The 24488-nt window shown below is 42.7% G+C and overlaps 1 protein-coding gene across 1 annotated transcript; it reads right to left on the bottom strand.

Moving 5' to 3' along the window:
* Positions 1–19989: 19989 nt before the first annotated feature.
* On the bottom strand, positions 19990–22832 carry LOC125454980 (5-hydroxytryptamine receptor 1B-like). Its single transcript, XM_048536398.2, has one exon. The coding sequence runs from the start codon at positions 21974–21976 to the stop codon at positions 20843–20845; it is 1134 nt and encodes a 377-aa protein (XP_048392355.1). The 5' UTR covers positions 21977–22832; the 3' UTR covers positions 19990–20842.
* Positions 22833–24488: the final 1656 nt, after the last annotated feature.

Consider the following 24488-nt stretch of genomic DNA (forward strand, 5'->3'; position numbering starts at 1 on the left):
AGGAAAGTAGCAGGCCACAGGTAGGCAGTTATTGTGACTGATGACTGTGAGTTAACTGTGAGGCAGTTGACACATTTTGGCTAAAAAGGCAACAGGCATAGATACAGGACTTCATCAGGAACAGTACTGTCAGTCAGCAGAGTTGTGTAATGTTGTACAACTGAAAGAGCTGAAAGAAAGAACTGCAGGAACATCTCACTTTGTTAATCTGTTAACCACTATGAGACAAACTAGTAGGGAATATCATAACACAAATGACTTACTGACACAAGAACAGAATGAAAATTAAGGGGCTGAAATATAAATTAATTGGCTAAATTTCAGTTGCAACAGGAAGCATTTTGAAGGCCTAGCGATGTTTCTTGCCATACATTATCAAATGTACACCATTAACTGCATAGCCCACAATTATGGTGTCCCTCTTGTCCAATTCCATCCACAACTTACTATGCACCTTTCCAAGAACAAATCATCATTTATCAGATATCCATGAAAAGATTTTAATCACTTGTGCCCCATCATCTTTAAAAGGTCACTGTGCACATGGACAAGTGATGGCAATCAGGTGTTGACCTTCACTAGCAAAGTAATGGTGAGCAACCACCAAGCCATATTGTTCATAGCCCACATCCTGCTTGGCTGATAGTACCCCCCCCCCCCCCACTTAACTCGGGTTGCTCGGAAGGATTCCATCACTATGTAACAATGACAAGCATTAAGCAACAGGAAAAGTGAAGGCCTAACTGAGGAAGCTGCATTTGAAGTTGAGATTAAAGAGGGCACGTTGCCCTCAGCAAAATCACTTCACACGATTTGGTTTCATTGAAAGTGGCTGCCTAAAAAGTCCTGCCTGGTTTGCTGCGGCCAATTATGCTGTTATAAAGTCATAGAGATCTACAGCACAGAAAAAGGCCCTTTGGCTCATCATGTCCACACCAGTCATAAATAACCACCTAAGTATTCTGGTCCCATTTTCCAACACTTGGTTCCTAGCACGTTCACATCCAAATAGTTCTTAAATGTTTGAACAGAGACTGGAACCATTGCCCCTCTCTCATTTCTACTGCATTCCATGGAAGATGAGCAACTGCACACCTGCAGGTTTTCTGAATCATAAGAGCGCCTTTTGCTAGGAAGCTGAAAACTCTGCACATCTTTGAGGTTGTTGATACTTCTGGGCTTTCAAAAGCATGTATTTCTCACCAATTTCTGTGGACACTTATAGTGGACCAGGCACGGAGATGACAACAGGTTCTGTGCCTGAATTCATTGCAGAGGATTACAATGAGCCTACGTAGACGATGTCAGAAACTGAGCAGCTCCTCAGTAAAATGATCATTCTGCAGTCAGAACACACACATATAACATTGATATGGTATCATCCAAATTTTGGGACATGGATGCTTCCAGAAAGGAGGGTCCTCTTGATGAAACATTTACATTGTAGCCTGAATCTGAAATATGCTGCACAAGCCACATGGCACACTTACCATAAGAGATTGTAACTGTTGTAGGAAGAAGGTGAATTTCTGCCCCTGACACAACCCAAACCTCACATTACCATAGAAAGGCATCATTGCATGTAGAATAAGGGTGTAGATATTTTATAGTCAAGGAGTGAGCTGAATAGCTCTTGGACCTTGTGCAGGCTATAACAAGACCTTGGAATGAGTTATGAATTGTGGAATTTAATTGAAACTTTACAACTCACCTGACACTTCTTCTACTTCACAGACACCACTAACATTAATTTCTAATGTTCAATTACATGATCAAGTTTGCTTGTGCCAGGGTTTTTAGTTGACATGGTTGGCCATTGCATGAATATGACCTCAAGAATTCTTTGTGATAACATGCCTTCAATCTGTACTAGTTGATGTCTGATTAGTGCAATTGTCCGGTGATGTTCCTCACATCATTCACAGATAGAACCTACTCATCCCAAGATACAAAAACTTACTTCTCAAATTCTGAGTATGGTGGCTGCTATTTTTCATTTCCATTGTGGATTTGTGATTTGGTTGAGGATGGATGGTGGCAAGGTACCATTTCACAGCACAGTTTCTAGGCTCAGTTTGACAATCTATGTGGCCACACCCCTCCAGCTAACTTTTACGTTTTTTTTTCTGCTTTGTCCTCCCTTGTCAACTCTATCAGGGGTCCTCACTTTACCCCTGAGCCCAAGCCAATAGAAAGGATGCCTCTGGTCATTTCTATGAAGCATGTCCTGAGATGTTGGGGGATGCTGTCCAAGATGGATGCCCAGAGAAGATGTTGGGAAGTTGCAGCCACCAATTACTCACTCAGACTTTCATGACATAAACTGGAGCCATTTAGTTTCTCTTTACTGTCTGGGAAAATAACAAACTACATATAAATGAGGCAAGATTAAGTAATAAGATGTTAATGCATGCACATAGGCCTTTTGCTTCTCACTGGCAAATTTCTAATCTAGCCATTAAAAGCTTATGCAAAGAGTGTGAATTATTTGTTATGTTTTTCCAACTGACTCATCATTGACCACATTGTTCAGCAGCTAGGAAAAATTCTGCCCTAACTTTCAACTCCAGAGTTACTAATTGAATTTAAATTCCACCAGATGCAGTGGTAGGATTTGAACCTACGACCCATGAGCATTACCTTGGGACACACATACAATACAGTACTTATATGTCCAACAGCACATTTCCTTCATATTACTAGTGATTAGATGAACTGAATTAATCTTTGCATTGTGTTTCTTTCTGCACAATTTTATAAAGAAGAATTTAAGTAACTTTATATTCGTTCTATTATTTTTGAGTCTGTAGTTTCCTTATTGTGACACTGATCCTGCCTACTTCTTTAAGAATTCAAATGTAATTATGAGCTAGAGAAGTGTCCACCACAGATATATGTCAGTAAATGTCAGACCAGTGGGGTCCTCAGATTTACACCAGCATATGCTAGGTTGGTGTTCATCATCAATTTATGCTAACATATAGGAAGTGAATGTCTACAAAAGATTTATAGCAACAAATGCCAGGGTTTTGTTCACAATAGATTGAAAGCAGCATATCGTGGGTTAATTATTATTATGGATTGATATTAATAAATTGGAGGTAGGTGTCTGACATACACAGCAACCTAGAATACAAAATAATTGTAAATTATGCAGTACAATTCCTTAGCAATGAGTGGAATGGTCTCTGCTGGCAGTTCTTCCTGTTTAGGCATTTGGGGATAGGTTCAGGTTCTCCAGAACATAGAACATAACAGCACAGAACAGGCCCTTTAGCTCTCGATGTTGTGCCAACCTGTGAAACCAAATTGAAGCCCATCTAACCTATACTATTCTATTATTATCCATACGTTTATCCAATGACCATTTAAATGCCCTTAAACTTGGCGAGTCTACTACTGTTGCAGGCAAGGCATTCCACGCTCTTACTACTCTCCGAGTAAAGAACCTACCTCTGTCATCTGTCCTATATCTATCACCCCTCAATTTAAAGCTATATCCCCTTGTGCTAGCCATCACCATCCAAGGAAAAAGGTTCTCAGTGTCCACTCTATCAAATCCTCTGATCATCTTGTATGTCTCTATTAGGTCACCTCTTAACCTTCTTCTCTCTCATGAAAATAGCCTCAAGTCCCTCAGCCTTTCCTCCTAAGACCTTCGCTCCATACCAGGTAAATCCTGGTAAATCTCCTCTGCACAAGAAAGAGATGGTTAGAGCTCTTAAAGATTGTGGAATCAATGGTTATGGGGATAAGGCAGGAACAGGATACTGATTGTGGATGATCAGCCATGATCATAATGAATGGTGGTGCTGGCTCAAAGGTCCGAATGACCTGCTCCTGCACCTATTGTCTATTGTCTATTGTCACCCTTTCCAATGCTTCCACATCCATCCTATAATGCGGGAACCAGAACTGTACGTAATACTCCAAATGTGGCTGCACCAGAGTTTTGTACAGCTGCAACATGGCCTCATGGCTCCGAAACTCAATCCCTCTACCAATAAAAGTTAACGCACTGTACGTCTTCTTAACAACCCTATCAACCTGGGTGGCAACTTTCAGGGATCTATGTACATGGACACCAAGATCTCTCTGCTCATCCACACTACCAAGAATCTTACCATTAGCCCAGTACTCTGTATTCCTGTTACTCCTTCCAAAGTGAATCACCTCACACTTTTCTGCATTAAAATCCATTCGCCACCTCTCAGCCCATCTCTGCAGCTTATCTATGTCCCTCTGTAACCTGCAACATCCTTCTGCACTATCCACGACTCCACCAACTTTAGTGTCATCTGCAAATTTACCCACCATCCTTCTACGCCCTCATCCAGGTCATTTATAAAAATGACAAACAGCAGCGGCCCCAAAACAGATCCTTGCAGTACACCACTTCTAACTGAACTCCAGGGTGAACATTTTCCATCAGCTGCCACCCTCTGTCTTTTTCCAACTAGCCAATTTTTGATCCAAACTGCTAAATCACCCTCAATCCCATGACTTTATGCAATAGCCTACAGTGGAGAACCTTATCAAATGCTTTACTAAAATTCAAATATACCACATCAACCACTTTACCCTCACCGACCTGTTTGGTCACCTTCTCAAAGAACTCAATAAGGTTTGTGAGGCACGACCTACCCTTCACAAAACCATGTTGACTATGCCTAATCAAGTTATTCCTTTCTAGATGATTATAATTCCTATCTCTTATAATCCTTACCAACATTTTACTCACAGCCAAAGTAAGGCTCACTGGTTTGTAATTACCTGGATTGTCCCTCCTCCCCTTCTTGAACAAGGGGACAATATTTGCTATCCTCCAGTCTTATGGCACTATTCCTGAACATAATGGTGACATTAAAGATCAAAGCCAAAGGCTCTGCAATCTCCTCCCCAGCATCCCAGAGAATCCTGGGATATATCCCATCCGGCCCAGGGGACTAATGACCTCTCCTAGTGCTGTAACTGACTCCATTTATCAAGGGTGTTGGTTCATAAGGTGCTGGTAAAAACAAGGTTTGCTGCATGTCTACCAAATGGCAAGCTTCTGAAGTCATCATTTACTGTTGAAAGGGAAAATACTAAAAAATTGTCAACATTGAGATTCTGATGTTCTTATTCTCACTGGACTTTCCCACCTTTCTTGCTGTTGCTTTCAACACACCAAACAGGGAAGATTCCATCTGTGTGCCCGCTTCACACACCCTTTTCTACCTATCTTTGTGTAATATGTATTACTCAGTCAAATCAATGGAGACATCCTTCAGTCAGGGTTTTATGGCACAGTAATTCAAAGGCAGTCTCTGATATCAATACAGAGGTTGGGCACAGCCAGATGGTCAGGGTCAGGGGATCTGTACCTTTATAGACCAGGGAGAGGACAATGATTGGCCCGGGGATTACAGGAATTCACTCAGGGGGATGTACAGAGATCAGTCAGGAGTCTGGTCAATTATCAGTCAGGATTGTCCATCCAAGTCAATCAAGCATGTGAGCCATGATCAGTTCTCGATGTCCATCCATGAAAATCAAAAAGGGAATTATTAGGAGACATTGCTGTGTGAGGGAAGCTGAGAGCTCAGTTGTGGGGATTGAAAGCAGCCTGATGGGATGGAAAAGTATAATGACTGTGGAGGAAGACAACTTAATATATGAAGGGAAAATCAATAAATCATGGAAGGGAAAGGGATAATGCCAGAGTAGGGAAGTTATTGTCAGTCAGCAATCCCCTGGCTTTAGTGGGGGTACAGTCCAATACTAGATCTAACATAAAAGAAAGAACTGCAGATGCTGGAAATCTGAAACAAAACCAGAAAGTGCTAGAGAAAATCAGCAGGTCTGGCGGCATCCATAGAGAGAGAAAAGCAGTGTTAATATTTTGAGTCTGATGATAGGTATCCAGCATGTTGACATGCTATGCTTGGATCAGAGGGAGTAAAGTGGGGAGGTGAAGTGTTAAATAGGTTGGTTGAGTGAGAATGAGGAGGAGTTCAAAGCTGATGGGATTGGCTACGAAAAAGGGAATATATGCATTTGGAGTTTCACCAAGGCTAAGAGGCTGAACTTGAGACTCACTATATGAAGTGTGACTGTGGTTTCCAACCATCATAATGCAAATAATTACTGCTCAATGAAGCTGAAAATGCTGCCATCACACCCAGCTTGCCAGGCAAGTATTTTGTTCTATAAGGGAGGGGGTTTCTTTTTGAGCAATGTGAGTTCTTCAAAAGAAACAGCATTACACAGATTCCCAAACAGGTGACAGAAGCCTCGCGCAACACCCTATGGGTATCTTAGGCATTAACCTATGGCATGGAATGCAAATCCTGGATCCAAGAAAGCTGGATGTCTTTGTGCAGCATCAGGACTCATTCTCACTACTGGCTGTGATACACAAGCAATGAAATGGAGCCTGGAAAGACTCATTTAATTGCCTAAGTAATAATTACCTTCCAAAATCCAATAGATTGCACCTTGTGCAGGAACCGCTGAGTTCACATCTTAGACCAAAAAAAATCACTAGGCTCTCCACTTTCAATCACGTAGTCACAGATAGACAGATATTCACTCAGAATGTCCGATGAACTGTGAACCTATGTGAGAAAATATTTTTACAATGAAGTTTCCACTAAGCTACTTATGTGCCCTCAGGAGGTCTTCTTCTTCCTTTCCCTCCCAACAGATCTTGATGTAGTGGTGAGGGCCCATAGCTGGTGTAAAGGGAGCCTACCCTACAGTAGAACCCATTGGCCTTGAAGATTTTGTTCGATGATCCCATGGGCTGGAGAGCAAAGACATGCTGAGTATGCTAGAGAAAGGTGCATCCTCCTTGGTTTGAACTTCCACAGAACTGAGTGTGGCAGGCAAGGTGGAGGTGGAAGATTTAGCCACCTCTGCAATGTTGTGAGAGGAAACTTTGGCAGAGTGAGCGACAGTATTTGATACCTCCTTATGAGGCTACTGACATGACCTTGCCTCCTTGTGATGAAGAATCACCTAGAGAGAGGGCAAGGCCACTTGTCCCCTCTTGCCTTGCCATTGGTGCAATGGCTAGAGCAATGGAGTGTAAACACGTGCATATATCCAGCAGACACTGAGACTACTGGCCCCAGCTCTACATGGCAGCCACAATCTGTCCAAGGAAACAGCCAGTGCTTGCATGCCACAGGCAGTGAGGTACAAACAGCATTGATGTAATCCTGATATTTTTGTGTCAGTTTGCCGAGCCCACCCGACAAACCTGCCACCTCCTCTCTCTGCATGTGCATTTTTATGAAGTTCTTAATTGCCAACATCACAGGAATGTCTCCTGGCTGGGTTGAGGCAGGTGCCTGGTCTCCAGCCATTCTCTGAGTGCCATTGACCTGGGACACTTCCTCCTTGTCTAGTTGCAGAGATGCGGCTGTGATCTGCTCACTAGCAGGTTGTCTTGACTTTAACCTTGCTAGTGCTTACTCTGAGGTATCAGGATCTAAGCTGGTAATGGGTGCAGGAGTCAGCCATGCCAGGGCATCCTCTGACGGTTTTATGACATTTTCTGCAGATGTGGAGAAGGAAATTCGGTGCGTTCCTGGTTGCTGAGACTGTGTAGATGCCATTTGTTCCTGCTGGAAACAAAAGAGAGAATGTGTCGAGAACAGCGAGTCAAAGTTCCCGCTGATTAAGAGTTAGTAGTTCACAGTGGTGATAATGTCAGAAGTCACACAACACCAGGTTATAGTCCAACAGGCTTATTTGAAATCAAAATTTTTCAGAGTGCAGCTCCTTCATCAGTTGAAGTCTCATCTGTTGAAGGAACAGTGCTCCAAAAGCTTTTGAATTCAAATATATCCTGGTGTCATGTGACTTCTGACTTTGTCCGCCCTAGTCCAATACCTGCACTTAGAACATAGAACATAGAACATTACAGCACAGTACAGGCCCTTCGGCCCTCGATGTTGTGTCGACCTGTCATACCAATCTGAAGCCCATCTAACCTACACTATTTCATGTACGTCCATATGCTTGTCCAATGATGACTTAAATGTACTTATCTACTACCGTTGCAGGCAAAGCGTTCCATTCCCTTACTACTCTCTGAGTAAAGAAACTACCTCTGACATCTGTCCGATATCTTTCACCCCTCAATTTAAAGCTATGCCCCCTTCTGCTTGCCGTCACCATCCTAAGAAAAAGGCTCGCCCTATCCACCCTATCTAACCCTCTGATTATTTTATATGTCTCAATTAAGTCACCTCTCAACCTTCTTCTCTCTAATGAAAACAGCCTCAAGTCCCTCAGCCTTTCCTCGTAAGACCTTGCCTCCATATCAGGCAACATCCTAGTAAATCTCCTCTGCACCCTTTCCAAAGCTTCCACATCCTTCTTATAATGCGGTGACCAGAACTGTACGCAATACTCCAAGTGCGGCCGAACCAGGGTTTTGCCGAGCTGCAGCATTACCTCTTGGTTCCGGAACTCGATCCCTATATTAATAAAAGCTAAAACACTGTATGCCTTCTTAAAAGCCCTGTTAGCCTGGGTGGCAACTTTCAAGGATCTGTGTACATGGACACCGAGATTTCTCTGCTCATCTACACTACCAAGAATCTTACCATTAGCCCTGTACTTTGCATTCCGGTTACTCCTACCAAAGAGCATCACCTCACACCTGTCCGCATTAAACACCATTTTCCACCTCTCAGTCCAGTTCTGCAGCTTACCTATGTTTCTCTGTAACTTACAACATCCTTCGTCACTATCCACAACTCCACCGACCTTAGTGTCATCTGCAAATTTACTAACCCATCCTTCTATGCCCCCATTCAGGTCATTTATAAAAATGACAAACAGCAGTGGACCCAACACCGACTCTTGTGGTACACCACTAGTAACTGGTCTCCAGGATGAACATTTCCCATCAAACACCACCCTCTGTCTTCTTTCAGCAAGCCAATTTCTGATCCAAACTGCTATATCTCCCACAATCTCATTCCTCCGCATTTTGTACAATAGCCTACCATGGGGAACCTTATCGAACGCCTTGCTGAAATCCATATACACCACATCAACCGGTTTACTCTCATCTACCTGTTTGGTCACCTTCTCAAAGAACTCAATAAGGTTTGTGAGGCACGACCTAACCTTCGCAAAACTGTGCTGACTATCCCTAATCAATTTATTCTTTTTGAGATGATTATAAATCCTATCTCTTATAACCTTTTCCAACACTTTACCAACAACTGAAGTAAGGCTCACTGGTCTATAATTACCAGGGTTGTCTCTACTCCCCTTCTTGAACAGGGGAACCACATTTGCTATCCTCCAGTCATCTGGCACTATTCCTGTAGACAATGACGAGTTAAAGACCAATGCCAAAGGCTCAGCAATCTCCTCCCTGGCTTCCCAGAGGATCCTAGGATAAATCCCATCCGGCCCAGGGGACTTATCTATCTTCACACTCTGTAGGATTTCTAATACGTCTTCCTTGTGAACCTCAATCCCACCTAGTCTAGTAGCCTGTATCTCAGTATTCTCCTCGACAACATTGTCATTTTCTACAGTGAATACTGTCGAAAAATATTCATTTCGTGCTTCTCCTATCTCCTCTGACTCCATACACAACTTCCTACTACTATCCTTGATTTGTCCTAATCTTACTCTCGTCATTCTTTTATTCCTTAAATATCTGTAGAAAGCCTTAGGGTTTACACTGATCCTATCTGCCAACAACTTCTCGTGTCTCCTCCTGGCTCTTCTGAGTTGTCTCTTTAGGTCTATCCTGGATACCTTGTAGCCCTCAAGCACCCTAACTGAGCCTTCACATCTCATCCTAACATAAGCCTTCTTCTTCCTCTTGACCAGAGATTCCACTTCCTTCGTAAACCACGGCTCCCGCGCTCTATAGCTTCCTCTCTGCCTGACAGTTACATACTGATCTAGGACACACAGGAGCTTTTCCTTGAATCAGCTCCACATTTCTAATGTGCCCATCCCCTGCAGTTTCCTTCCCCATCCTATGCTCCCTAATCTTGCCTAATCTCATCGTAATTGCCTTTCCCCCAGCTATAACTGTTGCCCAGTGGTATACACCTATCCCTTTCCATCACTAAAGTAAACATAACAGAATTGTGATCGCTATCACCAAAGTGCTCACCTACTTCCAAATCTAACACCTGGCCGCGCTCATTACCCAGTATCAAATCTAATGTGGCTTCGCCCCTTGTTGGCCTGTCTACATACTGTGTCAGGAAGCCCTCCTGCACACACTGGACAAAAACTGACCCATCTATAGTACTTGAACTATAGTGTTCCCAGTCAATATTTGGAAAGTTGAAGTCCCCCATGACAACTACCCTGTCTCTCTCACTCCTATCAAGAATCAACTTTGCGTTCCTTTCTTCTGCATATCTGGAACTATTCAGAGGCCTATAGAAAACTCCCAAAAGGGCAACCTCTCCTTTCCTGTTTTTAGCCTCCGCCCATACTACTTCAATTGACGAGTCCCCAAACATCCTTTCTGCAACTGTAATACTGTCGTTGACCAACAATGCCACGCCTCCCCCTCTTTTACCATCTTCTTTGTTCTTGCCGAAACATCTAAATCCGGGAACCTGCAACAACCATTCCTGTCCCCGCTCTATCCATGTCTCCGAAATGGCCACAACATCGAAGCCCCTTCTACACATTGGTGATAATAGAAGAGAAATACAGCATTGAGAATGCTTCTTACTTGGTTGCCAGAACATTGATGGTTTGGAATGTCTGCACAAGTGGTCTCAGTCCTTGCTGACCAGGGCCAGGATCCTCTTCTCATGGGTGGGGTGATGGTGGATTTGAAGAGTCAAATGTCAGGCACCTCAAGTCATGGGTGTCTTCCCCATTTTGTGAGCCACTTTCTCCTGCAATAAGTCAAAGGGAGGGGCTGAGTGAAATGAAAATGTCTGGTATAGTTGTCAGGGCTGGTGCACGTGGATGATAAGATGGAAAGGGATGAGATGCCCCCAGAGGGCAGCAGGATTAGTAGTTTGGAGAGGTGGGTGGGTGAGATCAAATGGGGGAAGATGTTGCATGCAATGAAAGTGGTACACCGTGAGCCTGGGTGCCAACCTTCGCTTCCCTAGTTACCAATTTATGTGCACCATTCTCGTCTTTGTTAATGCAATATATTTTGCTAGGAGTTAGGTAATTTCTTCTTCAATGCCTGCCACTGCTACCCTACTGTCCCTTATTTTAACATTTTTCTAAACCACTTCAGCCAATTGCCTTTACTTAAACTACAACCACCCGCCCCCACCCCCACCCCTACCCCTGGACATTTTTCAGGCTCAAAGTGAATGCGAAATCCTTTCATGTGCTAATCACTGTTGTCTTGATGCTCCTTTACTATGAAGTGATTAACTAACCCTGTCTTATTACACATTACCAGGTCTGAAATAGCCTGCTCCCTGCATGGTTCCAGAATGTACTGCTGTTAGAAATTCTCCCAAATGCATCCTGTGAAATAATTTTCCAGGCTACCTTTGCCAAATTCATTTTTCTGTTTGAAGATTAAAATCATTCATGATTACTTCCTTACGTACCCTTTATTTCTTCCTGTATACTCTGTCCTACAGTGTAACTGTTGTTAGGAAGCCTATAAATTACTCCTTCAAGTGACTTATTTCCTTTGTTATTTCTTATCTCCACTCACATCTTGAGCTTCTGAACTAGTCATCTCTCACTACGGTACTAATTTCATCCTTTAATTACGGTCATCTTGCCATGTTTGGAATTTGTGCTCTCCTTCCCACCATTTACCAATACTCTTGAAACACTGCGAAAGAAGGTTCATATTCAACTGAAAACATTAACTTAATTTCTCTCTCCACAGATGCTACCAGACCCATTGAATCTCTCCAACACTTTCCGTTTCTATCTCAGATCAGTATGTTGATCAAAAAGCGTCCATTAAGTTTGTCAAATAAACCCCCATTCTAAAAGAAACTGCCTCCCTATAATTTACATGTTATACTTGATCAACTTGCTTGTTTCAAGCAATTTTACCACAATAATGAAGACTTGAAACATGAAATTGGGATGTCTTGCCTTAGAGTTCAATTTCAAAGGTAGACATTGCATTTAGAGTTTCTAGACGTGCAACACCTGAGCTCCAGAAATATTGTAATGTCATACTATGTTAAAGAGCAGAATGAGGTCATGCAGTGTCTGCCACATCTCTTCCAGGCATGCCCATCTTGAAGAATTTCTGCTCCTCTCTCCGACGGGATTTCCATTCCAATTTCTCGTCTTGCCCACCAACTTTAATTTCACTGTCAGTCCTGGTGTTTGACCTGGTATTTGGTCCAACTATCGATCTCTTTTTGAGCTCTATCCTATCATTTACTACCTACCCCACCTACCTCCCTATTTTCTGCATAAAGACTAACATTTTCCCAGCCACCATCATTTCTGAGGAAGGATCACCAGGCCCGAAACATTCACTCTGTTTGTTAAATTCACAGATGCTGCCAGACCTGCTGAGCTTTTCCAGCAACTTTGTTTTTGTTCCTGATTTACAGCATCTGCAGTTCTTTTGGTTTTTATTTAGGTATTGTAGCATATTCAATCGTTTAAATTCACGAGAAAGGACTGTTCGACAGACCTTTTATCCACCTCCTGTAATTAATATCCAGTCTTTTACAATTAGGAAAGTAGCAAGTCTTCATGAGCCCTGAAAGTTTTAAGTATAAACTCTCTTTCCCTCATCAGAATACCATTTCTGATGTAAAAGTCCAGTATTTTAACAACTCCGGCTGAAGCAAACTCTTTGCTTCCACAATGATCCTCCAACCCAGATTTTTAATAGTGCAATTTCTTTTGTCACTCTTTGTTTGTCTCCAACAAGAAGCATTATCAGACTTCGCTGTCTTGCCGTTTTCTGCTTTATTTTCTTCATACCTGATCATTGCAGTTTTTAGCATTTTTTTGAAAACTTCAGCTTACCTTTGTAGATACCTGTGCAGGGTTCATTACTTGAGTTTCTGAATATCCCAAAACTACCCTTTTCTATAATGTCTTTCTCACATTGGTTTTACTCTTTTATGTCAACAATTAATTATTCAAGAAATTAATTGTTCTTGTATTTTAAAAATGATTCCATTAGCATATCCTCATTTTAAAAATTCAAATCCTTACTTTGTTGTATATCTGCTGACTTTAATGTGCCCACAGGATTCTTATCAATGCAGTCATCTTATCATAAGTCACGCTCCTTTATGGGCGTCCCTCACATTATTTTTATTTTCGATGAGTCAAAATTGCAATCACTTGACACAAGATGTTTCCTTTTTATTAGCAACAGTCACACTCTTCATTGCTGATTATCTCACATGATACTTCAAAAGCAAATTGTGTATCTTGATTGGTTTATCCACATGACAGAAGACTGCACATGTGCCTCGATCAAAGAACATAGCACAGAACAGGAACATGCCATTCAACCCACCTAACTTGAGCCAGCACATGTCACCATTCAAAATTGAAAACCATTTGCCTGTCTGTGGTTCCCTGACTATTCATGTATCTGTCAAGATATCTCTTAAACATTGCTATTGTACCTGCTTCTATTATCTCCACCAGCAGCACACTCCAGGCAGTTATCACCCACTATGTAAAAAACTTGCATCTCACATCTCATTTAAACTTTCCCCTTTTACTTTAAAAAAAATCCCCCAGTAAATGCCATTTCTACTCTGGGAGTAAAACACCAACTATCTCTCTCTGCCTCTCATGATTTTGTAAACTTCTATCAGGTCACCCTCACCTCCTGACATGCAAATGAAAACAAATCAACTTCACTGTCAGTAAAATCAGTATAATGCAACTGGGCTTGGTCATTATATTTTGATCTGATACCCATCACTTTGAATATCTCCCAGAGCTTTTAGTTATGATCTAAGGAGTCCCACAATGTTTCTGTCACTAATTGTTTTCCCTTCCTAATGTTTAATGCTGTGCAAAGATTGAGGACATGAAATTGAGGCTCAATGGTATCCCTTTTTCAGATGCCATGAATACTTTTGGAGGTCCAAAATGACATCTATGACATGAAACATGTGGGATATTTTCTTGATACAGGTTTAGGAAGAGCACAAAAAATGCAGTTCACAATATCAAACAGCATTTTTTTCACCTTAACAGTCTACGTGACACCCTGCTGTAAGCTCTCACAGATGAACAGGAGGAGGGAACAGCCTTCACTGTGTTCTGCTTTCGAGCAAGTTAAATGGATCATCAATTGCTTATGGATTAGTTTATGGCTGATTCCTTCTGGTTGTTGCTATTTTGCATGCATTTGTGCATAGTTGTTCTATGTTTCAAAAATCTATAAGCATCTGCACAAATTAATTCCTCTCAGACATGGGCATACTAACAGGCCTTCCTCTTAAAATAGATCATGGTTTGGAGAAAGAGGGAAGTGCTTAAAGCTGGACATGAGGACTCCAAGTTGTCAGGACACTTAAAGGAGATGGAGCAGGGGCCCTGAGGCATTGGAGAAGGGCTCACAGCTGGAGGGCACATACAGTCAAGGTGTTCAGGAAACAAGGAGATTCCTAAATAAGAAAAGAGCCCTTGTTAGGGGCAAGGTACTGGTATTGATAGAAGATTGGCTGATTGGCAGAAGGCAGAGAGTAGGGATAAGGAGATCTTTTACAGGATGGCAGCCAGTGGCTAGTGTAATTCTGCAGGGGTCCATAATTTAGACAACAACTATTCACATTATACATAAATGATCTAGATGAAGGAACGTAGATCATTGTTGCTAAGTTTGTAAATGGCACAAAGATAATCAGACAGATAGGCAGTGTTGAGGAAGCAGGGAGGATACAAAAGGACTTGACCAGAGTAAGAGAGTGGGCAAATAAGTGTGTAATACAATGTGAGAAAGTGTGAGGTAATGCATTTTGATGGAAAGAATAAAAGCGTAGGCTATTTTCTGAATGGGAAAGACTTCAGAAATCTGAAGCATAAAGGGTCTCGGGCGTCTTAGTTCATGATTGTCTTAAGATTAACATGCAGGTTCAATTGCTGTTAGGAAGGCAAATGCAATGTTAGAATTCATTTCAAGAGGGCTAGAATACAAGAGCTGAGATGTACTGTTAAAGCTATACAAGGCTCTGGTCAGACTGCACTTGGAATCTTGTGAGCAGTTTTAGCTCTCATTATTGAAAGAAGGATGTGCTGATGTTGGAGGGGTCCAGAGGAGGTTGAAAGAATGATCCCAGGGATGAAGGGCTTGTGATATGAGGAATGGTTGAAAACTCTGGGTCTGTTCTCAATGGAGTCTAGATGGATAAAGGGGAATCTGATTAAAAGTTATAGAATGCTGAGAGGCCTGGCGGCAGTGGACATGGAGAATGAAGAAGATGTTTCCACTAATACAATGGATTAGGGCATAGCCTCAGAGTGAAGGGAAGTCCCTGTAGAACTGAGATTGGCAGGAGTTTTTTCAGCCAGAGAGAGATAACTCTATGGAACACACTGCTGCAGCAGGCTGTGGAGACCAAGTCACTGAATATATTTAAGACAGAGAAAGGTAGAATCTTGAATAGTCAAAGATCAAGGGTTATGGGGAGAAGGCAGAAGAAAGTGGTTGAGAAACATATCAGCCATGATTGAAGGGTAGAGCAGACTTGATGGGCCAAATAGCCAAATTCTCTTCCTAGGTCTTATGGCCTTATGATCTTATGGTTTCCCAGTTGAAACTTAGGGAAGAACACAATGTTTCAGTGGTTAACACTGCTACCACACAGCACCAGGGACCCGGGTTGATTCTACCCTTGGGTGACTGTCTGTGTGGAGTTTGTACATTCTCCCCGTGTCTGCATGGGTTTCTTCCAGTTTCCTCCCACTGACCAAAAATGTGCAAGCTAAGTGGATTGGCCATGGAAAATTGCCCAGTGTTGAGGGATGTGGGGATGGGTCTGGGTGAGATGCTCCAAGGGTCGGTGTGGACTTGTTGAGCCGAAGGGCCTGTTTCCACACTTCAGGGATTCTATGAACAATGTGTGAGATGGCTGCTCTTCAGTAAAGAGGTCATCAAAAATTTCTGGCACTAGCTTGCACCATCACTCTGAGTTCAGATATCAGTAAGGACTCTATTGTTAGTGATTGTAATGTTGATGAACAGCTATGTTCTTGCTCCTCCCAGATTTGATCCGGCAATATGAGTGATATCTTCTAAATTGCAACATGCTGTTGCATAAGGTCACTAATACACTGTTCAAACAGTACCAAATATTCTTTTTTTCCTAGAGGCAGTAGGCAGAGCAAATATGAGTATCTGCTTTAAGGACGAGCTGGCCATGGTGCAGGATGGTCATAGCTGCATGCACATTGTTTGAGAGCATTGGTTGTCAACCTTTCCATGTACCAATTGTGAAATGGATACACTCCTACACACCCAGCAAGTGCATGACCACAGTGCAACATGCAGATTAATATCTAGTTCACTGGCAGTGATCACTGTCCCTTCATTCTGCAGCAGTGTTGTGCCAACTGTATTTTAGCATCATACCAAACCAAAAGGTAGCTATTAAAGAATATCTCCTCATAACACAGCTCATGGTTCCAATGCACAAATTATTGTATCCAATGAGAGTCTTAGAATTCCTACAGTATGGAAGCTAGCCATTTGTCCCATTTCACCCCCTGAACAGCATCCTACCCAGATCCACCCCCTACCCTATCCCTGCATTTCCCATAGTTAATCCACAGAGCCTGAAAATCATTGGGCAATTTCACATGGCCAATTCCCTCACCCACAAATCTTTAGACTTGTGAGGAAACCAGATCACCCACAGGAAACTTTGCAAACATGTGGAAAACATGCAAACTCCACACATACAGTTGCCCAAGGCTGGAATTAAATCCAGGACCTTGGTGCTATGAGACAACAAGGCCAACCACCGAGCCACCATGCCACTCACACTGCATGTGAATTGTGATGAAGCAGATGATATCTTAGGAGATGATTGCACCATCTTTCACAAATACTGTTAAGTTGAGGTCTTGTTTGCCCTCTCAGTGGGCATAAAACGTTCCATGTTCAGACTCAAAGAAGACTAGAAAAGATATTTCCACACTTCAGTCCAATGTTTATACTTAACTATAACTAAAATCAATAAAACCAATTGTTTCGTTATCATCACATTGCTGAGTAGGTCTTAAACTTCCCAGCGATTGAAGGCAGGATGAGGAGACATCCCTTGCCATCACTTGGCAGCCAAGACACTGAGGAGTAGGAATATGAGGAACTGAGGAAGGAGAACAGGGCATGGAAGACATGAATATTTTTTTAAAAATGACATAGGCCTTTACTACTTGAAAAGAACTAATTCAATGTGATACAAATAACCTGAACTAAATTACACATTCACCAATATTTCCTTGTGCCTTAATAGACCACTTTGACCATCATGTCTTAACCACATAGAAAAATAAAAGTTACCAAAAAATAAACATCCCATACCAAATTTATCATTGATATAGAATCCTTGCAATGTGGAAGTGGACCATTTGGCCCATCAAGTCTACACCAATCCTCTGAAGAGCACCCCACCCAAACCCACCCCCCTACCCTGTCCCTGTAACACTGCATTTCTCATGGATAATCCACCTAGCCTGCCAATCCCTGGGCACTATGGATAATTTTATGTGGCCAATCCACCTGACTTGCAGCTCTTTGGACTGTGAGAGAAAACCAGAGCACCTAGAGAAAACCCACACAGACACAGGAAAGATGTACAAACCCCACACAGGCAGTCACCTCAGGATGGAATTGAACCTGAGTCCCTGGCACTGTGAGGCAAAAGTGCTAACCACTGAACCACCATGCTGCCCTATGGTATGCCCTTTACCTCCTGTGAGCGAAACCTTACCCTCCTTTTGCATCCTCACCCTTACCTACAGAAATCCCATGCCCACTGTGTCACCAGGTCCATATGCCATCTCTACACTATCCTCTAAATTACTCACAATGACAGTACCTGTGCTGGTGACTGTAAGTGTGAAATCAAATGAAAATATGTCCTGATCATCACTATCTTGTTGTTGTTCCTGTTTGGGTTGGTTGCATTTCTTGAGTATCTGCAAGGAAAAAGGTACAATAGTATGATTGTGCTAAGGAGGGGAGGTGAAGTTTAAAAAAAAGTGCATTCTTACACCTGTAGTTGTGAGAATCTGAGGAGAAGTTTCTAAAAAGAAAACATTTTCAATGGATTCTGCACAGACATTGGCCATGAACTGAACAATAGCTATTCCAAAATGGCCAGCATCATATTTTGCATAGGTTGTCAGAATACAAAGGTGCTCATTTACCCTGCAAGTAGTTACTGCTGCTTTTAGTTGTGTACTGTCTTTTCCAGCAAGGGAGGGGGTAATGTTTTAATCTGTATTGTTCAACCTGTTTAGGTAATATAGCTGCTATAGTTGACTAGCTGGCAAGCTTAGAATTGTGTGCTCTGGGCCTTGCAAAAATACAAGGTGTGTGACAAATATGAAAGGAGAAATGTAAAAGTTAGCTGTGACTCTGAATTGATTAGACTCTTGGTAGGTCAGTAACATACATGTGTTAAACAAAGACTGGAGCTTTCTGTGCAATTGATTGGATATGGTATTTGAAGGTGCATTCATTCACCTTTGTCATTTCTGTAAGATCAGCATTGCTTCCAAGTTTTGGAGGCCAAAGCTCTGGCAATGACTTCCAGGGATCTCTGCTCCCATTGTTTCTCACTGTGTATCAGGATGGCCTGCTACTCCCTGTGCAGATGGAGAACATAGTTCCACCTTTTCATCCATTCTATCAAGACTCATAGCATAGCATCAAGAAGCCTTGGTGTGCACGTTCTGTCATTGACAGCCACTTTTGTTACAGGGCAATTGTTGTAAATGATGTCAGCACCTCCAGCGGCAATGATGTGCTTTCTGTTTAAACGGTGCAGACCTGCTTTAAGCAGAGAAGGCTAAATTTAATAAGTAATATTGTAATCATCCAATGAACGGTGCAGTCTCTGATGGCTGTATACAACAATCGTGAGCAGGCAGGATGAAATTATTATACTACTGCATTACATTGAAAGGATGCAGATTAATGACATATTACAATCTCTACATCTGTTTGCTAAAGCTATTCAATGTATCCCCATGTAATACTAGTTTAAATTGAAAGTGTTTGGCCATATGAGATAATAACAAAAATTTCAATGTCAGATCTACGCTGTTGTGGTTGGTTGTTTTGTCACGACTAAACTGGTCCTTTTAGTTCATGAACTGGGATCAGTAACAAATCCAATTAAAACTTGTTTTCTCAGCACTTATTAAGTAGCTGCTGTTCCTTGTGTCCATGCAGAACTTTACAGTCTTGTGTTTGTAAAGTAATGTGTACAAGAATAATTTTTGACTGATAATTTTAGAATGAATTCATATTTTCTGGATATTACATGTAACCCTTTTTTAAAACTTTACAATACTTACAAAACAATAAGTTTATTATAAAACTTATAATAATATATTACCCTTTCAAAATGGGTATTTTTCATTGATTTGTGCTGTAATCCTTCAAGCAAATAACTCCAGTCAATGTCCCTTCCTCCACCATGATGGTTTCACCTGTTTTGGTATGTTTTATTTCAAAGATTGGTTCGCCACTGGATGTAAAAAAAAATGAATTTGCTCAGCTTATTGAAGAGAAAATTAAATCTGTAACATGGTAAAGAGGTTGTCTAGGGTTCTGCTCACAATTTTGAAAACTTTTAAGGAGCTGCCTTCCTCTTTTTAACATTGCTAACGAACACTGGCTCATCAGAATTAAAAACAAGTGTTATCAAAAAACGCAGCATTAATCGGCATCATTTGTCTTTTTTAAAAAATGCTTTATTTGCACCGTCAGTTTAACCTGCAAATAACATTATTCATCTAAATACGGAAAATAACACATCAAAAAACAGTGTTGTTGGGGGAAAATACTGTGGTTGAATTCAGTTTCGTTTTTCCACTTGAAACTACAAGTAACCAAGTAGCAACAACACATTGAGATTCCATTATCTCTGATCACATTGAGATTACAGGCGGCTTTTATAAAGCATGTTTAGGATCGGGAATTTGTCACACACTGGCATTCAATTATGTGCATTATAACTGCAGAATACTGAAAAACTGTTCAGTTGGCATGTGCGATCAAAGCAATATAAACGGGAAAATAATAATTTAATAGAGTTTCTAAGCTGCAACATATTTTGTTAGCCTTCAATTCTATATGTTCAAACAACCAAAACTTCAGTTATAAAAAAGAGGGCTAAGCTTTGAAGAGGCGCAATGTCTCACTTGGCCAAAGCCAATCCAGATGCAGCAGTTTTGGGGGCGCGGGGCACTGGTGATGTCTATCCATAATCAGACTCAGAAACTTGCCTTCAGCTTAGTCCAATATAGCACGTGCTTCAGGTCTAGATTGTCCCAGCTATCCGTCTCACCGAAATGAATGCGCATCAAGTGCCTCTCGAAAATAACCACCTTGTAAACGATTTCAATGCTGAGTGCGATGGGGAAGGGTTTCTGTCTTTTAACTTTTGATAGCGTCAATCTGATTGAGGTCAAGAAAACTGCGATGCACTCGACCAATTTATTTTGAGATCAACGGCAAGTTACACGCTGCGTCTTCGCTTTTTTTCCGCTGAACAAAATGCCAAGTGAAACGCTCCAGATGCGCGAGAGCGAGCACACATCCTTTTGGGTAGCGTTCGGAAACACAACAGTGAGGAGAGACTGGGGGATGGTGGCGTTGGGCTCGCCTGACTTGTACAAGTATGTCAGAATGCAGTCACCGGCAGCGAATGAGTTTGTGGAAAGCCTGCTTGAAATCCTCATTGGACATGGTGTATATAATGGGATTGATGAGGGAATTGAGATAGCCCAACCAGTTGAAGAAATCGAAAATGGCATGGTGGAACCAGCACGCCTCCTTGCAGATGGGTAAAACCAGGGTGATGATAAAGAAGGGCAGCCAGCACACAATGAAGGCTCCAAGGATTATCCCTAAGGTTTTGGTTGCCTTCCTCTCCCTAGCCGCCGACATCCGCTTCTTTTCCAACAACACTTCGGAAACCTTGACTTTGACGTGGTTGAGGTTAACCGGGGAACCGGTCTCGGTGGGAAACTCGTTCACCCGGGAGGTGACGGAGGAAAGAGAAGTAAATCCCGAGGAGTGGGTGACCAGCTGAGCCTTGGTCGGGCGTTTGCCGGTCTGCTTTGGTGTCTGTTTTAGGATCCGGGACCTGGCTTCCACATAGATTCGCCCATATAGGGCAATCAACAGTAGCGTGGGGATGTAAAAGGCTCCGAAAGTTGAGTAGATGGTGTAGAAGATCTGGTCAGTGTTGACAGCGCAGTGCATGAGCTCTCCCGCTTTGGCTTGCCTCCAGAACAGAGGGGGGATGGAGATGCAAATAGAAATGACCCAGACAGTGACTATCATCCCAGCGGCTCTTTCCGGTGTTCTCTTCATCGAGTACTCAACCGCGTCCGTGATAGCCCAGTATCGGTCCAAAGCGATCACACATAAATGGAGGATAGAGGCGGTGCAACAGGTAATATCTGAGGATAGCCAAATGTCACATACAACCTGCCCCAGGCTCCATGTCCCACTGACAGTGTAAACAATACTGAGGGGCATGACCAGAATGGAGACCAGGAGGTCAGTGACGGCCAGCGAGGCGATCAGAATATTGGCAGGAGTGTGCAGCTTCCTAGCTTGGTAGATGGTGGCTATAACAAACCCATTGGACAGCACCGTCGCCAGGGTGATGAGGCACAGGAAAACCGAGGCAGCGATCCCCCAAGCTGTGATGCCAGCCCCGCCAGGAGAGTTCACTTTGGTGCTGCAGTTTACATGCTTCGAGTTGGCTAGCAGCTCCACGCTGTTTGGCGCCAGGCATTCGGCGGATTGGTTCATCATCTTTCCTGGAAGGCACACCACCGAAGCCAAACAGTAACCGGCGCCGCTCGCGCCACACGTGCATTACTCGTCCAGATCCGAGCCGTCGGTCCGCTCAGGCACGATTGCTGGCTGCCCCTTCGAGGCTGGGAACGAAGTGCCGGCGCTTCAGATTCACTGCACGAAGTGTGTTCGCAGTCGCTAGGATGTGCAGCACCTCATCTTTCCCAAAGAGTCGTTACGGCTGCAGGACAGCCCAGGAATCTGATTTAGGATTTAAACTTCTTCATATTCAAATTCATCATTGCTGGTTCCATCATTCACATCTTACTTCAAGACAATTGCTGCCATTGACTTTTTACCTGCCAACTCTTCACCCTGGGCTTTTCTTTTATTTAACCGAGATAATGATTGTTTTGCCACGTCCGGATAAAAATACTTCATCTGGAATGTTTATGTTAGATACTGACGAAGCTCAGGCTCCATCAGGTTCAGGTTTCTTGATTTGTTTGGCTTTTGGAGATGTTTCCCATGGTTTCTCGGAGCGGCTCCCACTGCCTCGGCTCAGGTGCAGTCACGCTTCGGGCTCGAAAGGCACCAGGAGGGAGCACAGCTTGGAGAGAAATGTCTCCGGTCCGCATATTCGCATTGTTTTATAACATGCCTCCCACACGGAGACGGAGTCTGACCAAACTGAACCAGTCCTTCAGCTTCGAGTCCCGACGCAGGACAAAGCGCGTCCTCTGGGTCATAGTGCTGCTTGGCATTCCTTCAGCTTTCTTTCTCTCTTCCGACCGGCTGTGTTGGGGAAATGGCTATCAGACAGGCTGGTGTACACAGGTTGTCGAGCCGATTCGGGTGAAATGATTTCGTTTTTCGGCAGTTGACTGGTATTCTTCTGTACGTTTCACCACTTCCACTGTCCTGTCAGCACACTACCCGATAGTTCCTTTCTGTCCTGAAAGCAGAAATGCTGACAGACACAAATCAAATTCCGCCATGTTCCGAAGTCCCTCGCGCGTTTAGAGGTCTACCTCAGATTTACAAAAGCACCAACATTCACACTTTAATCTAGAACGCTATGCTATGAAGGAGGTGGGGTGGGGAGAGGAACGGGAGTGGAATAAGTGGTTAGGCCAATGGATATTTTGGATTTATGTGGATTGTTAAACTGTTTACAAACTGCTACTTCCTTCTCCGCTATTCACAGTGAAGGCGCTTGTCGATAGCCCTCTGCAGTTGTTCAAAGTGGCTGTGAACACTTTGAAGTTTACAGTTTAGCCCAGCTGCAACGCTAACTTCAGTGGGAATGCAACTTGCGTCTGATATTTTACTTGGAGATGTCAGTACACGTCACCAGGAGGGAAATACCATTCACAAATCCTAATGAAGAATATTGGGGAATCGTTAAAGTTAGGATAAAACCTAAGGGCTCCCGGACTGCGTGAACAGCAATTAGATCCAAATCTTTCCTGCAATAAATTCCCTTGCAGTTTATGTTTCAACTGTTTGTATCGGCACTTTTCTGTTTCTCGCTGCTTTGCTTTTTTGGATTTTTTTCCTTTCTCGTTTGCACTTTACAAATGTGAAATGAGGCCAGCCGCAGAATGGACTCGTTACTGGACACATCAAAGGCACAGGAAAGATCCACGTGTCTTCACTAGGCTGCACGTCTACCGGCGCCTCAGATCTCAATCTCTTGTACTCCCCTGCCCTATACAGTCATCTAAATGATGTCAGTCGTTAATCAGGACTCACATTTTTTTGCTGCAAAAATGGCAATTAACAGAAAATTTCTCCGAAAACCTGCGTTTCTCCCAAGCAAAATAAAGATACAGATCACGCGTGGTTTCTGTTCACGAGTAAGTATCATTTGCAATATCTTTGTACGAAACTCGGGAAATATAGCGAATTTACTCCGCTAACATTTTACTGATTTTAACATGTTATTTTGGAAGTTCCATTTTAAGAATTGATTTCCTTTGGCCCAGTTAAATATTTACGCCATTTAATTAGAGTTTCCTGAAAACACACTTAGGGCCAGAACATTACGCAGACAACTGAAAAATATTCGTATGATGAGCTGCGTCCCTAACCAATTCCTTGGCCACGGCGGACAGGTCAGAACTAGTTTCTGAACCTCTCACAATTAGAGATCAGTGTTAACCTGTTCAGTCAAAAATATTGCAGAAGTTCATACGCCCCAGCACTCCAAACAAGCAAGCACCCATTCAGCATTCAACTGGTCAATAAAACATTCCAAACTCGACAGTGAAAACAAAAAGTGCTGGCGATCATAGCGGATCAAGCAGCATCCATGGAGGGCAAGCTAGCGAACGTTTCGAGTCCAAATGATTCTTCATTATAGCTGAGGTGATGTGTGGACGGGGCAGCATTTATGCAATAGAGTGCTGACATGTTGATAGTTCAGATGAAGTGATAGGAATATCAGAAATGCAGAACAATGGTGCGTCTAACTGGTAGACTTGAAAGAAAAGACAGTCCCGCTGCAGCGGGACTATCAACATTCTTT

This window comes from Stegostoma tigrinum, chromosome 9, assembly GCF_030684315.1.
Source record: "Stegostoma tigrinum isolate sSteTig4 chromosome 9, sSteTig4.hap1, whole genome shotgun sequence".
In the NCBI taxonomy this organism is placed as follows: Eukaryota; Metazoa; Chordata; class Chondrichthyes; order Orectolobiformes; family Stegostomatidae; genus Stegostoma; species Stegostoma tigrinum.

Coding starts and splice junctions, on each gene's coding strand:
- LOC125454980 (XM_048536398.2), bottom strand. CDS start 21,976: ATGATGAACCAATCCGCCGAATGCCTGGCGCCAAACAGCGTGGAGCTG.